Here is a 17,663-nt window from a genome sequence, read left to right on the forward strand (position 1 = left end):
ATAAAAAATTGGGTGATCCTCAGGGTTTTTATTGCCCCTGCTCTTTTACAGGCTCATTTTATTGTGGTCATAATATAGAACCAGAAAGAACTCCTCAGGTAGCCATAGAAATCATTTTTAACTAACATAAGTCTTTCCTGGCCTTTTTTTCTATTGGCCTAAAATCAGTATGTGATTTGTATTTCTTACAGGGTTTCAAAGACAGTATCTTTGCATCCAAATATTAATAACTACTTAACTATTAAAATCAATATACATGTTTTTTCCATCTTTAGCTATGGAGCTATATACAGTTGAGATTGAAAGTACTAGTTTTGCCACTCATGTAGCATTAAAAAAACTATTGCAAACCATGTTTTGTGGCTTTGGTTCAGTGTCCCATAAGTAATTGTACAGCACAGAAAAATATAATACATTTTTCTGAGTTATCAGCAGTAGTGCAGGCCATCTTATAAGCTCTGTTGAACCAAAGGAATTTATTTAGGATGCCCCAAATATTGCCAAATGTTTACATAGTTGAGACTTAAAAATAAATATTTATTATTTATCTAAATATACTTATTTCCATTATCAACTATTACTAGTGCATCTTTTCCTGCCAAAATCATCCTGTTATTGGACTCTTTTCTTCACATCACTTTGCTATTGTTTGTTTTTACCACAAAGACAAAAATCATAATTTTTTTCACAGAAAGAACAATGAAAGTTACTTGGGAAGACAACTCATGATTTATAATTTTTTTTAATTCTGTAAATATTTTAAATTGTTCTAAAAATAACTGCTCACAGATGTTCTAAATGTTATTTTTAAATGTGCTTTTTGTTATGATTGTTTTAATAAGTATTCAATATTTATGAATCTCTGGTTTCTCTCTAAATATTGACATTTGTTAGTCATTACCAGGAATACTGTATGTTTCAGAGTTGCCAAATAATAAACTATAAAAATATTTGGAAGTTATTCCTTGGATTTATTCAAACTATAGTTTGGCTATTTAAATCTTAAAAAGTCTATGCTGCGTTTTTAAAATCTCTGAGGCTGATGGATTGTCCTCTACAGACAACATCTACTGCTGATGGACCTCCTTTGCGATTTGAAGTATATTTTAATGTTAGTAACATCACCACAATCGTTTATAGTAAAGATAGTTCACTGTGTCTGAGAAAGAGCAAAACCAGTCTTGGCATTGCAGATTTTCTGCATATTGGTTTAATAAATACATACTGAATATCTTTTATGCTAGATTAAGAATACAAAGATTACCAACACATCACTCCCCCTCAAGGAGTTCATGCCTTGAAATATATCTCTTTATATTCATTTTTTTGTTTATTTTTCCTGTACAACTAAGTAGTGAAATGTTATTTTAGAGTTATTAGGTACAAAGGTGGAGCGGGGAGGAGGGACACGGTGTTGAGTGGACTGTGACTCTTTATGAAAAAGACATGAAAACTAAAGGTTTCAGCAGAAGAAACCTTTTGTTTCTTTTAATTTTCTTTGTGTTGTTTTCAAATCTTTTTCCTTTGGAGGAATCGTGATTTCAGGAAATCATACGTATAATGTAAATACCTTAAAAACAGCTGTATTATAGGAATGAAAAGGAGAAATAGCATTGGCAACAAAATGACCAGGGCATTTTATTCTTTTCCTTTAAATAATTTGCCTGTAAATATTGGTTAAATTGAGTTAAGATTGCCCTACTTTAGAAGCTGGTAGCTCTAGAAGTTGCAGTGACTCTCTCAGGTCATTTAGATGCTAAATAAACACAGGGATACTCTATCTCATTAACATATATTAACATAAACCTGTTCCAAATGCTGCTTTTAAATGTTATGAAAACATCACAGGATGTTATTTTATTTTCTACTGAGTTAAATTTCTAACATTATGATTGTCCTTGTTTTTAGTAATGAAGCAGGGCCAGACTTTCAGATAAAGGTGGAAGTATATAGTTGCTGTACAGAAGACTCTTCTATAATCAACACACCAAAAAAATTAGCTAAGAAACTGAAGACATCTATAAGCAAAGCTACAGGGAAGAAAATAAGTTCAGTGCTTCAAGAAGATCATGAAATGTGCTTGTCCTTCAGTTCTGCTATTTAGTAAGTTTTCTAATACAATATTTACAGTGATACAGTATAATTATGTATTTGTGACATTTTAAAGTATTGTATATGGAGAATATCTTTACATTTTAAATGGGAAAAAACATCCTGGGGCAAGAATATAACTTGGTTGTCTGACATTTACCCAGCTGAGTTATCCTTAATACCTTCCTTTTAAAGTAGAAAGTTGGGGCTTCCCTGGTGGCTCAGTGGTTAAGAATCTGCCTGCTAATGCAGGAGACACAGGTTCAAGCTCTGGTCCTGGGAAGATCCCACATGCCATGGAGCAACTAAGCCCATGTGCCATAACCACTGAGCTTGCGCTTTAGAGGCCACAAGCCAAAACTACTGAAGCCTACACACCTAGAACCTGTGCTCTGAAGCAAGAGAAGCCCCCGCAATGAGAAGCCCGCGCGCCGCAACAAAGAGTAGCCCCTGCTCGCCGCAACTAGAGAAAGCCTGCATGCAGCAATGAAGACCCAAGGCAGCCATAAATAAATAAATAAATAAATTTTAAAAAAGAAAGTAGAAAGTTGGGTGACAGTGTGCTTTTAGTGATTTGGAATTCCAGTGTCTAGTAGAAAGATTAATTATTTTTCTTGAAAAGGGACTATCTACATGTTAAGTTGTTTGCTACATATCAGTCTACTAATTGGATTTCTGCATAGGTCATGCATTAGTCTTAAAGATTTTTTAAAATATTTTGTTTCTTTATAACAAAACCACATTACCATTATCACATCTAACAAAATAAAAAATAAGTTCTGAATATCATCTGATGTGTTCGGATTGTGTGTTCAAATTGCCCCAATTCTGAGGAAGTTCTCTTCTGATCTGTGCAAGTCAAGATTCAAACAAGGTCTACAACATTGCATTTAGGTGAGTCTTTTAAGTTTCTTTTAATCTTTAACAATTTCCCATCTACTTTTTTCCTTGCCATTATTTATTGAAGAAGCCAGATCTTATAGATTTCCCATATTTTGAATTTATCTGATTACACCTTTGTGGTCTTTTTTTTTTTTTTTTTTTGTGGTACGCAGGCCTCTCACTGTTGTGGCCTCTCCCGTTGTCGAGCAAAGGCTCCGGACGCGCAGACTCAGCAGCCATGGCTCACGGGCCCAGCCGCTCAGCGGCATGTGGGATCTTCCCGGACCGGGGCACGAACCCGTGTCCCCTGCATCAGCAGGCGGACTCTCAACCACTGTGCCACCAGGGAAGCCCCCTGTGGTCTTTTTAAACATATTTTTCTATTCCCTGTGTTTCCTACAACTTGTAGAGATCTAGAGAACTGATTAGTTTCAGGTTCTCATTTAGGACAATGTACTTTCTACTTTATCCCATTTGGAGGTCTTGTCTCACTTTTACTCATGTTAAAACTGATCAGTGGGTTCAGGTGTTGTCAGTGTGATCCATGCGTTATAAAGTTCCCTATCAATCTTTTATTTAATGGTGTTAGCAGCTATTGCAGGTCATTCATTAGTTCATTAGGGGTTATAATTTGGTGACTTTCGAAATTTGTCCTTTATTTATTTATATTTTATCTGATTCTTTTCTCTCTTTTTTTAAAAAAATTATTTATTTATTTATTTTTGGCTGCTCTGGGTCTTTGTTGTTGCTCACGGGCTTTCTCTAGTTGCAGAGAGCAGGGGCTACTCTTCGTTGTGGTGCACAGGCTTCTCATTGCGGTGGCTTCTCTTGTTGCAGAGCACGGGCTCTAGGCGCGCGCACTTCAGTAGTTGTGGCTTGTGGGCTCCAGAGGACAGGCTCAGTAGTTGTGGCGCGTGGGCTTAGTTGCTCCACGGCATGTGGGATCTTCCCGGACCAGGGCTCTAACCCATGTCTCCTGCATTGGCAGGCAGATTCTTAACCACTGCCCCACCAGGGAAGTTCCGCATTTATTTTTAAACATAGAATTCTCTCAAAGAAGAACTTTCATTCATTAACTCTCTAGATATAAATGCAAAAAAATTGGTGGAGGAGAAGGAGGAAGAAAATACTTGTTTCTTTTATTTTAGAATAATAAGTTGATGTTCTAGCATGGAGGTGATCAATGTTTTGTTTTATTTGAACTCTTGTATTTTTATATATTTGTGTTTCAATCTATTACAGTTATTCTCTTTGAAGCCAATTTGTCGCATCTTTGATCAGTGGGAAACCTTTAAGCTGACTCTGCATCCTTTTGACACAACCTAATCTCTGATTAGCTTCTTTGCTTTCTGGCCAGGGAACATGTTCCATGTTCATCTTTTGTTTTTCTGCCCACGCTTGGAATCACCATCTTTTCAAGGAGCCCTGGTTTCTTTCAGATACTTTCTTTAAACATTGTGTTTGTTTCTTTACAAGTATTTTTATCTTTATGTTTCTTGGGAAAACTGTTGTACAGGCTGCATTCCTAGAATTTCTTTGCATGTCTTGGTAGGGTTGGCTCTTCAGCATGTAAGTAATTTTACTGTAATTACGAAAAGCAAAATATTTTAGGTGTAGATCCTGGAAATATCAATCATCAAAATGTAACTAAATAACTCTTTTCATATCAGATATATTACATGTGAAAGTGACTTGGGACTCTAGCATTGTGGCTTTCAGTTTATTTTGATTAAGACCCACAGTAAGAAATACATTTTACATTATTACTGATGCACAGTAACATGAGCAGACAGATTTCGTGAAGCAATACTTAGCCCTTGCTATTTATAATATAGTCACTTGACTTTTTCTATTCTAGTTATTTTCAGTTTCTTTTAATTCCATTTATGAATCATTAAATTGATTTCATGATTGTTGAATGGGTCCCATCCACTGAAAAACAGAAGGCATAGAAGATGTAAATCTTTGTTAATATAAATGTTGTTAAAAAGGAGGAAGGGTTGGGCTTCCCTGGTGGTGTAGTGGTTGAGAGTCCACCTGCCGATGCAGAGGACACGGGTTCGTGCCCCGGTCCAGGAGGATCCTGCCTGCCGCGGAGCGGCTGGGCTCGTGAGCCATGGACGCTGAGCCTGCGCGTCCGGAGCCTGTTCTCCGTCCACAACGGGAGAAGCCACAGCAGTGAGAGGCCCACGTACCGCAAAAAAAAAAAAAAAAAAAAAAAAAGGAGGAAGGGAGACCCTTTAATTTTCTTCCTTTAGAATTAAGGCCAAATTAAAACTTTTCTAGATTAAGATAATATCAAATATTTGCTGGAAAATGCTTTAATTCAAGTATAAGGTAATGGAACTCTGTCTTTTTGGTGATTGAACAATTGTATTTCTAGTTTGAAGCATAGATTTTAGAACTGAAAGAGATAATCACCAAGTTAGTAGTTTTAAAATGTTTTTAAGCAGCAAAATTCTTTATTAAAAAAAAAAAAAACAGGACCAACATAGGCAGAATACTCTATGACATAAATCACAGTAAGATCCTTTTTGACCCACCTCCTAGAGAATTGGAAACAAAAACAAAAATAAACAAATGGGACCTAATGAAACTTAAAAGCTTTTGCACAGCAAAGGAAAACATAAACAAGATGAAAAGATAACCCTCAGAGGAAAAGATAACCCTTAGAATGGGAGAAAATATTTGCAAATGAAGCAACTGACAAAGGATTAATCTCCGGAATTTACAAGCAGCTCATGCAGCTCAATATCAAAAAAACAAACAACCCAATCCAAAAATGGGCAGAAGACCTAAAGAGACATTTCTCCAAAGAAGATATACAGATTGCCAACAAACACATGAAAGGATGCTCAACATCACTAATCATTAGAGAAATACAAGTCAAAACTATAATGAGGTATCACTTCACACTGATCATCAAAATATCTACAAACAATAAATACTGGAGAGGGTGTGGAGAAAAGGGAACCCTCTTGCACTGTTGGTGGTAATGTAAATTGATACAGACACTATGGAGAACAGTATGGAGGTTCCTTAAAAAACTAAAAATAGAACTACCATACGACCCAGCAATCCCACTACTGGGCATATACCCTGAGGAAATCATAATTCAAAAAGAGCCATGTACCACAATGTTCATTGCAGTTCTGTTTACAATAGCCAGGACATGGAAGCAACCTAAGTGTCCATCGACAGGTGAATGGATAAAGAAGATGTGGCACATATATACAATGGAATATTACTCAGCCATAAAAAGAAATGAAATTGAGTTATTGGTAGTGAGGTGGATGGACCTAGAGTCTGTCATACAGAGTGAAGTAAGTCAGAAAGAGAAAAACAAATACCGTAAACTAACATATATGGAATCTTTTTTAAAAAAATGGTTCTGAAGGACCTAGGGGCAGAACAGGAATAAAGATGCAGATGTAAAGAATGGACTTGAGGACACAGGGAGGGGGAAGGGTAAGCTGGGACGAAGTGAGAGAGTGGCATGGACATATATACACTACCAAATGTAAACTAGATAGCTAGTGGGAAGCAGCCACATAGCACAGGGAGATCAGCTTGGTGCTTTGTGACCACCTAGAGGGGTGGGATAGGGAAGGTGGGAGGGAGATGCAAGAGGGAGGAGATATGGGGATATATGTATATGTATAACTGATTCGCTTTGTTATACAGCTGAAACTAACACACCATTGTAAAGCAATTATACTCCAATAAAGATGTTTAAAAAAAAAAAAAAAAAAAACAGGACCAGTAGTGTCCTGAACAAGTTACATTAATTCCTGGGCCTCAGTTTTCTCATGAAAGGTAAGGATGCTTAGACATAATCATCTATTTTTAGAAGGCTCCGTAGCGATAGTTTAGGGTTTCATATAACCTTTCAAGCATGTAAAAACAATGAGTGGGCTTCTCAAACAGTTTAAAATTTCATTGTTTGGCAGGGAATACTTGATTTTTTTATCCTGTCATTTATTATTTGTGTGACCCAAGACAGATTAATTTACTCTGGGTTTTTATTTTTCCCTCTGTAAAACAGGAATAATAATAATGTAATAATATCTAACTCCATTGGATTATTATGAGATTCAAAAAGGTAATTCATGAACTTGGTATGTAGTAAGCATTTTATAAATGTAGCTGTTATTATTTTTTGTTTGTTTTGCGGTGCGCGGGCCTCTCACTGCCGTGGCCTCTCCCGTTGCGGAGCACAGTCTCCGGGCGCGCAGATTCAGCGGCCATGGCTCACGGGCCCAGCCGCTCCGCGGCATGTGGGATCTTCCCAGACCGGGGCACGAACCCGCGTCCCCTGCATCTGCAGGCGGACTCTCAACCACTGCACCACCAGGGAAGCCCGTATTGTTACCATTTTTACTGTTCTGAGACCAGTGCTTTTTCTGAATTTTTTTTCAAATTCATGCTGAAGCACTTCAGTTTAGAAACCTTCATAGGATTATAAAATGTAGATGGATATTTTAAAATTGAAAAACCAATGTTTATCATTTCATAGAAGATACTCTAAGTGATGTTGGAACTTGTGTTTAACTATAACATTTCATAGAAGATACTCTAAGTGATGTTGGAACTTGTGTTTAACCTATACTCCTCTTCAAAGCCTAGAGGTGTTTTTGAGAATAACATTATTGCTATTAAGCTCTTTGTAATAGGGACTGACATATTTGTCTTGAAGTGTTCATTCTCCTATTCAGATTTGTCATTCTATTTGGTTTATTCCTGAATCCAAACACCAATTTTCCTTATCAACATTTCCCATGAAACTTGCATGCCATTTGCTTATTTATACCATTAAAGCTGATCAAAAGATAGGGTAAAACCTTTTATAACATTTCACCAAATTATATTCTTCTAATACCAGCATTCTTTTGAGCTTCTGGTGTGAATGCCAAGTATACTAGGTTAAACTCATAGCCCAGGACTACTCTTACCTGATACTTCCTTAAGTGACCACTTTAGCACCCTGATAGGAGTTTGAGAATAGCATTAGCAATCAGAATGCATAAGAGGATCAGTTTTTATTTCTTTAATAGTGATATAGTTCAATGAGAAGATTCCTAATATAGCTTTTAATTTTTAACCGAAATGGGCAAACTATATCTTCTCTAATAATATGGCATGTGCCCAAATATAGCTGTTCTTCCTGACAAAAGAGTGCATTTATTTTCAGTCTACTGTTTAAGGTAGTCATTTATTTTTTCATAACATTTTTGGAACCCCTGCTCCATCAAATGTTAACAACAATTGGCCTATTTGTTTTTAAAAAAATGTAGCTGATTAAACTTTTGGGAACTCAATATTAGGGTTGGCTAAAAAGAATGAGAGTAATGTTTTAGTAAGAAAACGTTATCCTGACAAGAATGTTTTAAAACTGAGATCATTGTTGATTTTGGAAGCATTGGCATTGTAATTAGTCATGGTTTAAAAATGAAGTAACTTGAAATATCATCATAAAGTATTGTTTGATCTGAAAGAAGACAGTGAACATTTTTGGTAATTTTTAGCATGCTCCCTGGTGTGATTCATTTACTCATTTTATTGGTGGAATTTAGCTTACTGAAATTCCTGTAGCTAGATTTTCCCAGTGTTTCTAATAGCTGAATTAACTATTTTATGCTCCTTGAGAAGCATTTAGTACATTATTCTTCATTGTATAAATTGTAATTTTAAACAATTGTGAAAACTAGTAAAATTGAGAGTGATTATTTACCGGACAAAAATGTGTATTGAAAAAATAAGACACTATACTACATTTTAAATTAGATTGAAGTTACAAAACATATATCCTTGTGCAGAATAAGTGGATTATTTATGTTTTGAGGAACAGTGGTGTGAATGGTTTGGTAGTGTGAAAGATAATGCAGTGTTCAAAAATAACTAAGGAATTACCTATTGGGTATAATTTTGTTTATTCATTCATTAAATCATCTTAGAAATGATAATTCAGCAGTTATATCATGTGGTACTTTGGATTTAAACATTAGTAAGTCATGTTTCCTGCATTCAAAATTCTTAAGGAAAGGGCTTCCCTGGTGGCGCAGTGGTTGAGAATCCGCCTGCCGATGCAGGGGATACGGGTTCGTGCCCCGGTCCGGGAAGATCCCACATGCCGCGGAGCGGCTGGGCCCGTGAGCCATGGCCGCTGAGCCTGCGCGTCCGGAGCCTGTGCCCCGCAATGGGAGAGGCCACAACAGTGAGAGGCCCGCGTACCACAAAAAAAAAAAAAAAAAAAAAAAAAAAAAAATTCTTAAGGAAGTATGAAGGTAGTAAGTAAAGTATAGTGGGATTCTGTTTCCAGTGTACCGCTTGCTAGTTACAGGCAACTCAATTACATTCTCTGAACTTCAGTTTCATCGTTTGAAAATATGGACCAAAATATCTGCCCTGCCTACCTTAAGTAGTTATTGTGAACTGTTAAAGATATTGCTTGTTAAAGCGCCTTAAACTGCATATAGGTCGATGTAGTATTACAAAGCTTTGCATGTCTCTGATTTTGGGGGGAGGTTTTCATCCTACTACCACTTCACAAATCCTATGGCATTTATTATTTCATTACAAAAGTAACGTAAACTTGAGAAATAGAATCTAGAAGAGAAAGAAATGTATTTATAGTTCACCCTAAATCAAATACTTTTTATAATTTGGAACTGATATTTTTCCTCCAGGTTTTAAAATTCCTAGCTTTGGGGGATAGATATTCATAATTATACTGCACATTCATATACATGCATATATATATATACACACACATTTTCTTTTTGAGTTATTACAGAGTCTTCACAGGATCATTCTAATGACCAATATCTATAAACTGTCTCTCTCATAGCTTATTCTTAGGGGAGGTTATCAATAATTTTTTTTGTATTGTTATTTTAAGATGTGTAATTCATTGGAAATAGAGGCAAATGTATTACATGTTTACCTGAAAGTAGAGGAGGAAAAGATGTCTTAGTTACAATTACTTTTTAAGGCCTGAGAAAAAAATTAAACATATACTTGGATCATCACATAATTTTAGCCTCTTCTGCCACACAGGTTGTCATCTCCAGCACACTCAGTGCAAATGCACAGCCTATAACATAGCTACTTCCTGTGCGCACTAAAAGCAGTATTTCATCCTGCACTGTGTACGGAAATGATGCTATTCCTGAAGTGACGTGTACTCTAATGTTTTTAGTGGGCAGCAAGAATAAATTACATCACTCCTAAAAATAAAACACAAAGTATCTTCATTCTCTTTCTCTCCCGGTCTCTGCCTCTATTTCAGGTATTTTTCTTGTTGGATTTAAAATACATATAGACTGTCCATCTAATACCTTGACCTCTAAGTTTGATGACCTCCTTGCCTCCAGTGATCTTGTTCTCATGCCTATTTTAGCCATTCACCCCACAATTGTACCCTAGATCTTGTGTGGTCTCTGTAGTAGTGTCCCACACTATGTACCACCTCCCACCTTTCCAGCTTTCTCCTTTCAGTACTCTGACTCCAACTTAGCTGAAGTTCTATGATTTACCCTTTTGCTCTTTCCTAGCACTTCTCTCCTTTTGTCATATTTACCTTGGAAAAACTTCAACCTTGGTTAAATCCTGCCTTTAGCTCTTCTGCACCTGCACTCACGAGGAATAGATGAGGAACTTGGAGAAAGCAGTCATACTGACTGGTCTCACTTTAAAGGGATCACTAATCACTAACCTTAAGTGAGTTCCAGTATGCGCAATCCTACTAAGTGTCCGTAGCCCTCCACGTTACCTCTCGTCAGAGTACTTCACATTGTGTCATTCTCTCTTATGAAACCTCCAGTACCCACTCCTCTCCACTCCTTATTCAAAGTTGATGACTTCATTTCCTATATCATTGATGCTGCTGAAGTAATCAGAAGAGAACTTGCATATCCTCCATCAACCAGATCTATCAGCCTACCTGCATCTGTATCTTTATTTGCCGCTTTCCTTCCTTATAACTGCCTTTGCTCCATCTGAGGCCACCTACCTGTACACTAGATCCCATCTTCTCAAGTACACAGAAGTAGGCTCCTGCACATGTCCCCGCCTTCTACTACATCTCCAGTTTTTCCTCTCCTGCAACATTTCCAGAAACATACAAACATGCTGAAATACCTCACATTTCCTCTGCCCCATTTAACAGCTATCCTTTACAGACAAGTTTTTATATTCTCTATCTCCACTTTTTGTCCTCCCATTCTCTCTTGAACCATTTCAGTCAAGTTTCATCCATCGTTCAGAAACTGCTCTTGTCAAGGTCAGCAGTGATCTACATGTTGCCAAATACCATGGTCATTTATCATTATTCCTCCTCCTGGACCTTTCAGCATTATTCAACAGAACTGATCACTCTCCTGAAACACTTTTTGAACTTGGCTTCCAGGATACCACTTTCGGGCTTTCTCTTCTGCTTCAGTGACTGTCCCTTGTCTGTCTCCTTCGTTCATTGCTCTTCAACTTAATCTGAAATGATGGAGTACTTGTGTCCCAATATTCAGTTCGCACATTTTATTTAACTAACTTTCATTAAATTTCATCTATATACTGTTAACTCCCAAATTTAATTTCTTGAATAGTTTTTCCTCTCCTAACTGCAGATTCATATATCCACCTGCCTACCCTACAACCCATTCTCAAACTTAATCTGTTCAAAACTAAATTCTTACTTCCCATATCCATTCTCTCAGTCAGCCTCCTTGCAGTTAATGAAAATTCGCTTTTTCTAGTTGCTCAGGCCAAAAGCCTTGGAGTTGTCCTTGACTCTGTCCTTTCTTTTACATCCCATGACCACATTGGGTCAATTTTAAGACTGTATCAGGAATCTTTGCACTTCTCACTATCCCATCAACTACCACCCTGTTCCAGGCCTGCATCAGCTCTGGACTGGTGAGGTGCAGTAGCTTTCTAGTTGGCATTACCATTTTCAGTCTTGGCCTCTGTGGTCTGTTCTCAATGTGGCAGCCAGAAGGATCATTTAAAAATACAAGTCATATCACAGCATATGCCTCTGCTCCAAATCTACCACCTGATTCCCATCTCACTCAGAACCAAGTCCAGGGTCCTTATCATGCTCTACAGGGCATGCCCCACTGTAGTGTAGAGTGTCTGCCCCTTCTTACCTTTTAGACATCTTGTCTCGCTCTCCCTCACTGTACTCCAGCCACACGGCTGTCTTATTGTTTGTCAGATACACGTAGCATCACTTATCCACTTACTGTCAATAATCTGTTCCTGAAAATAACATGTTTTGCACTATAATGCTTATAGGGAGTCTATTTACCATTATTTTAAGTAGGAAAAATTGTAATGTAGTTGCATAAAACCTATGTATCAGTGACAAATTATCATGTTGAGATCATGTTTAACACATTGTGCCCTGATCGCCAAACAACTGATATGATTGTTAATAGGCAGTTTTGTGTGTAGTAATATTTACTCTTCCATTCTAATTGCTGTTCTCAGTTGCTCCTATTCTTTCTCCACAGTTTTTTAAAATACTTCCTCCACTTTGTGGGGGCACTTTTTATGTAACAGTAGGGAAAAATAAGAGCTAATTATGGAAGGCACTGTAGAAATTTGTTCAGGATAAGTGAAAATAGCAGAGAATGGCCCACACTGAGAATGAGGCTAGTGCCTTTTAGCTCTAGCAACAGTGGAGATTTGTTGATACTTAGTGGACTTTCCCAGTAATCTACATAGGAGTCTGAATTATACCAGTCGTATTCAGAATGTAACTTAAAATTCTACTCATGCATTGTTTAGTTAAAATTTTTTTGTCGAGTTTTGGAGAAAAAAACATAAATTTTCCTGTGTAAACACTGACAAAAAACATTGGCTGGTGAGAGATATCTTTGGTCTATGTTGGTTGTGTTGTATATTAAAAACCAAGATAAATTAAACCAATAAATCAAATGCTTTGAGCCTTACACTTATACAGTAATGTATGGCAATTATTTCTCAATAAAACTGAAAAAAATCCCCCAAACCAAGAGGCACTCTCCCAGGGAACAACATTCCGTGTGGTATGCCATTGTTTATTAAAGAAGTGTGTGCATGCATTGCATTCTTGCTACATGTATATATATTTTTTGTGATAGAGATTTTATTACATATTTAGTAAGAGACAAAGAAGTTTATGAAACATATCACCTGGCCCAATTAATAAAAATTCTCATCAGACTTTACATGGTAATTCTATTTTTAATTTTTTGAAGAATGACCACACCATTTTCCATAGTGGTTGTACCATTTTACATTTCCATCAGCAGTGCACAATGATTCCAGTTTGTCCACATCCTGGCCAACACTCGTTGCTTTGTTTCTTTTTATTTATTTATTTTAATAATGGCCATCCTAATGGGTGTGAAGTGGTTTCTCATTGTGGTTTTGATTTGTGTTTTCCTAAGGATTAATGATCTTGAGATCTCTTCATGTTTTTATTGGCCATTTGTATATTTTCTTTGGAGAAATGTCTGTTTAAGACCTTTGCCCGTTTTTTAATCGGGTTGTTTCTTTTGTTGTTGTTGAACTTCTAAATATTTTATGTAGTGGAAAATATACTAAAATACTTAAAACATGTCTTTTTTCTCACTATTAGTGGTGCGAAGTACAGTTTGCTAGCTCATACTACCCTGAGCTTGGAAAGTGCTGAGAATAACTTCAAGACCCATAATCTGTCTATTAATGGGGATGGTAAGTACAGTCTGTATTTTACTTATTATACATGTTACGTCAATGTATGTGTGGTGACAGTAATAATTTCTAATTTTAATATGTTCCCCTGAAGTGGTTATTGGCTTAAATAATGTAGGCACGAATGACTCTGTGGATTCTTGAAAATATGTCTGTCCCTTTTCCCCAAAAGCAGAAAGTTTATTTTTCTCTTTCTACCGTTTGCTAGAGATTTGTTTGTGAGGCTTGCTTGGTGAGAACAGAAAGGTTTTGCATATTCTGAATCCTTTTCTTTGACTTGAAATTGGTGACTTTACCCCTCTTCTAGTTGTCAAAGATGTATCTTATTTTTAAATTTGAAATTAAGGAAGCCAATAAAAGCATGAAGAGGTACTCAAGATCATTAATCCTTAGGAAAACACAAATCAAAACCACAATGAGAAACCACTTCACACCCATTAGGATGGCCATTATTAAAATAAATAAATAAAAAGAAACAGAAAGTAACAAGTGTTGGCCAGGATGTGGACAAACTGGAATCATTGTGCACTGCTGATGGAAATGTAAAATGGTACAACCACTATGGAAAATGGTGTGGTCATTCTTCAAAAAATTAAAAATAGAATTACCATGTAAAGTCTGATGAGAATTTTTATTAATTGGGCCAGGTGATACGTTTCATAAACCTTCTTTGTCTCTTACTAAATATGTAATAAAATCTCTATCACAAAAAATATATATACATGTAGCAAGAATGCAATGCATGCACACACTTCTTTAATAAACAATGGCATACCACACGGAATGTTGTTCCCTGGGAGAGTGCCTCTTGGTTTTGGGTATTTTTTTCAGTTTTATTGAGAAATAATTGCCATACATTACTGTGTAAGTGTAAGGCTTAAAGCATTTGATTTATAGGTTTGATTTATCTTAGTTTTTAATATACAATCAACATAGACCAGAGATGTCTCTCACTAGCCAATATTTTTGTCAGTGTTTACACAGGAAAATTTATGTTTTTCTCCAAAGCTTGACAAAAATATTTTAACATACATAAAAAATTTTGATGATGAGCAAAAAGTCACTAAGAAGACATAATATGATTCCATCTACATCAAGTTCAAACCAGTAAGAGCTAAATTATATTTTTTAGGGAAGCACACATAGGTGGTAAAACCATAAAGAACACACGGAAGTGAATACCGTACAAGTTAGGTCATATTTACACCCAGGTAACTGAGGAGAAGTAGTGTTGCCAGTGTTTTATTTCTTGACACAGAGATGGTTATGCACATATTCATCTCATAATTATTTGTTAAACAGTACATTTATATTTTATGAACTTTTCTCTATTTTGAATGTAATTTTTTAGTGTGAAACTTAAAAAATGTACAGAGCCATCTATCTTTACAACAAAAGGTATAAGGAAGGTAGTATATAATTTTACATATTATACTTCAAAGAAAGGAAAAGAATAAGTAACCCAAATCATATTTCCAAACTACTTTACCAACACTACTGTATATTTTTCATCACAGGTAAAAATAATCTTGGAGCGTGGAGAGTGCTCCTGCTGTTTTACAAATCTTCTAATCACTTACCTCCCTTCTTCACCTTGATATATATTTCTTTTTAATAAACTATAACTACAAATTATCATCTAGAGAAAAAGGTTTAAGATTAATTTAGCCCTACCTTCCCGTATATCCTCTGGTTGCTACCAACAGAAGGTAGGCATGAGTGATTCTGTGGATCACTCGTTACGTCAGTATATGTTATGTCAATATATGTGTAAACACTGACAGCATTGGCTAGTGAGAGATATATGTCTGGTCTATGATGGTTGTATATTAAAAACCAAGATAAATCAAACCAGTATTTTACATTCAATATCAAATAGTTTATAACCCATAATATATGATATTAAGTATTTGAGTTTAAATCTACCATCATATTCTGTGTTTTCTGTTTTTCTTACTTATTCCATGGTGGTTTTCTCTTTCTTGCGTCTTTAAGGATTTTTTTTTTTTTTAACATCTTTATTGGAATATAATTGCTTAACAGGTGTGTTAGTTTCTGCTTTACAACAAAGTGAATCAACTATACATATACATATATCCCCATATCCCCTCCCTCTTGCGTCTCCCTCCCTCCCACCCTCCCTATCCCACCGCTCTAGGTGGTCACAGAGCACTGAACTGATCTCCCTGTGCTATGTGGCTGCTTCCCACTAGCTAGCTAGTTTACATATGGTAGTGTATATATGTCCATGCCACTCTCTCACTTCGTCCCAGCTTACCCTTCCCCCTCCCTGTGTCCTCAAGTCCATTGTCTATGTCTGCGTCTTTATTCCTGTCCTGCCCCTAGGTTCTTCAGAACCATCTTTTTTTTTTTTTTTTTTAAGATTCCATATATGTATGTTAGCATACGGTGTTTGTTTTTCTCTTTCTGTCTCACTTCACTCTGTATGTCATGCATTTCTTAATCTCTGTATGTTGAAAACCCTGAGTATGTCTAGCTCTAATCCAATACCAAAGATTTCATTCCGCACATTTGTAATTCCTTTCTCTGACAGGGAGAAACCTGTCTTCTATTATCTTTAATGCTTTTTATTCTTTGGTCAGTCTCCTTAAAAGCAACCATTTTTCCATCTTTCTCCCATAACTGCTTTTCTCTCCTTGCTGGGGCTCTGACTCCCCTTCTGGGCTGCCCCTTGCCCCACGTGGGTACTCCTTACCGTGCTCAGGCTCATACAGCCCACCCAGGGCTGCCCTCCTCAGCCCATGTGAACACCGTCCTCAGCCTGCCTGTGCTCTGACACCCCATACCCGGCTGTCCCTCTGCTTGCATTTCCATCTCCCCAGGCTCTGACACACTGTTCTGGGTCACCAAATGTGTGAATGGTCCCCTCGCTACTCTCAAACTGACTCCCATGGCTGGACCGCCCCCGCACTCTTCTTAATTTCCCTGGATTCTGACACCTCACTTGGGCAGCACTGCACACAGATACCCTCCTTACTCTCCCTGGGCCCCTTCTCCCCACGCCAGGCCGGCCACTGAGCAGAGACCCCTTTTGGGTTCTATATTCCCCATGTGATCCGTCCTCCTCAGCCCCTTCAGGCTCTGATTCCTCATGCCAGGCAGCTCTCCCCATCGCCCTCCTTATCCTGACTGGCCCCAGCACCCAGCTCTGGCACACTACTGCTTCCCGCCTGCCCCCTGCCCAACTCCTGGCACAGATACCCATTGTGGTGGACTCCACATAATGGCTTACACCTGAGTTGTTCAGTAAGGGAAGGGACAAGGGGAAAAGTCAAAAGGGTTATTATTAACTTCTTATCATAAAGTTGTGCCCTGAAGTGTTTTATTCAGAGCATCACTTTGCTAATTATTATAATGAAAATCAGAGCAACAAGTAGATTTTGATAAACAAAAATCACTTTATTAGGATGTTTTTTAAATTACATGAGTTTACTTATATGCCCTGAACTACCTCCATTGATTAATTACTTTAAGATCAAACAAGAGATCAAGAGACTAAAAGTTCCACGTCTGCTCCAGGTGATAGCATGCTGTAAACTATCAGTTTAATATCATCCTGTGCTGACTGCTTTCTTTTATTTGATTTTGTCATTGAATACAGTAATTTGAGCAGGATGAACCTTTACATATGTTCTTATATAAAGCAAAAAATATTGTAAAAATAGTCAAAATGTATAATGACCTTAAATAAACATATATTTTAACTTGATTTTTTTCTCATTTAAATAGAAGAGTCTTCGTTTTGGCTTCCCTTATATGGTAACATGTGCTGCCGATTAGTCGCCCAGCCAGCTTGTATGGCTGAGGATGCGTTTGCAGGATTTCTTAATCAGCAGGTTAGAGAACTTTAAATATACTACAACAATTATAGCTCTAATTTTGATCTTAATATCCTGGCAGTTGTTTGGCATTCTGATATTGTGAAGTTTTTTTTTTTTTAATAAAGTCTTCTC

At 36.9% G+C, this 17,663-nt stretch overlaps 1 protein-coding gene across 6 annotated transcripts in view; it reads left to right on the forward strand.

Moving 5' to 3' along the window:
* Window positions 1–17,663, forward strand: part of RTKN2 (rhotekin 2) — an 85,677-nt gene that overhangs the window by 43,217 nt on the left and 24,797 nt on the right. For all 6 annotated transcript variants that reach the window (XR_010838962.1, XM_067025542.1, XM_059055282.2 and 3 more), the window contains 3 exons: window positions 1,909–2,103; window positions 13,595–13,689; window positions 17,440–17,546. Coding sequence is in view for 5 of the 6 variants with exons in the window: in XM_067025542.1 (XP_066881643.1) it covers window positions 1,909–2,103; window positions 13,595–13,689; window positions 17,440–17,546 (397 nt within the window). In the remaining variant the exon portion in view is untranslated. The remainder of the gene's footprint in view (window positions 1–1,908; window positions 2,104–13,594; window positions 13,690–17,439; window positions 17,547–17,663) is intronic.

Source organism: Kogia breviceps, chromosome 2 (genome assembly GCF_026419965.1).
Source record: "Kogia breviceps isolate mKogBre1 chromosome 2, mKogBre1 haplotype 1, whole genome shotgun sequence".
Classification (NCBI taxonomy): domain Eukaryota; kingdom Metazoa; phylum Chordata; class Mammalia; order Artiodactyla; family Physeteridae; genus Kogia; species Kogia breviceps.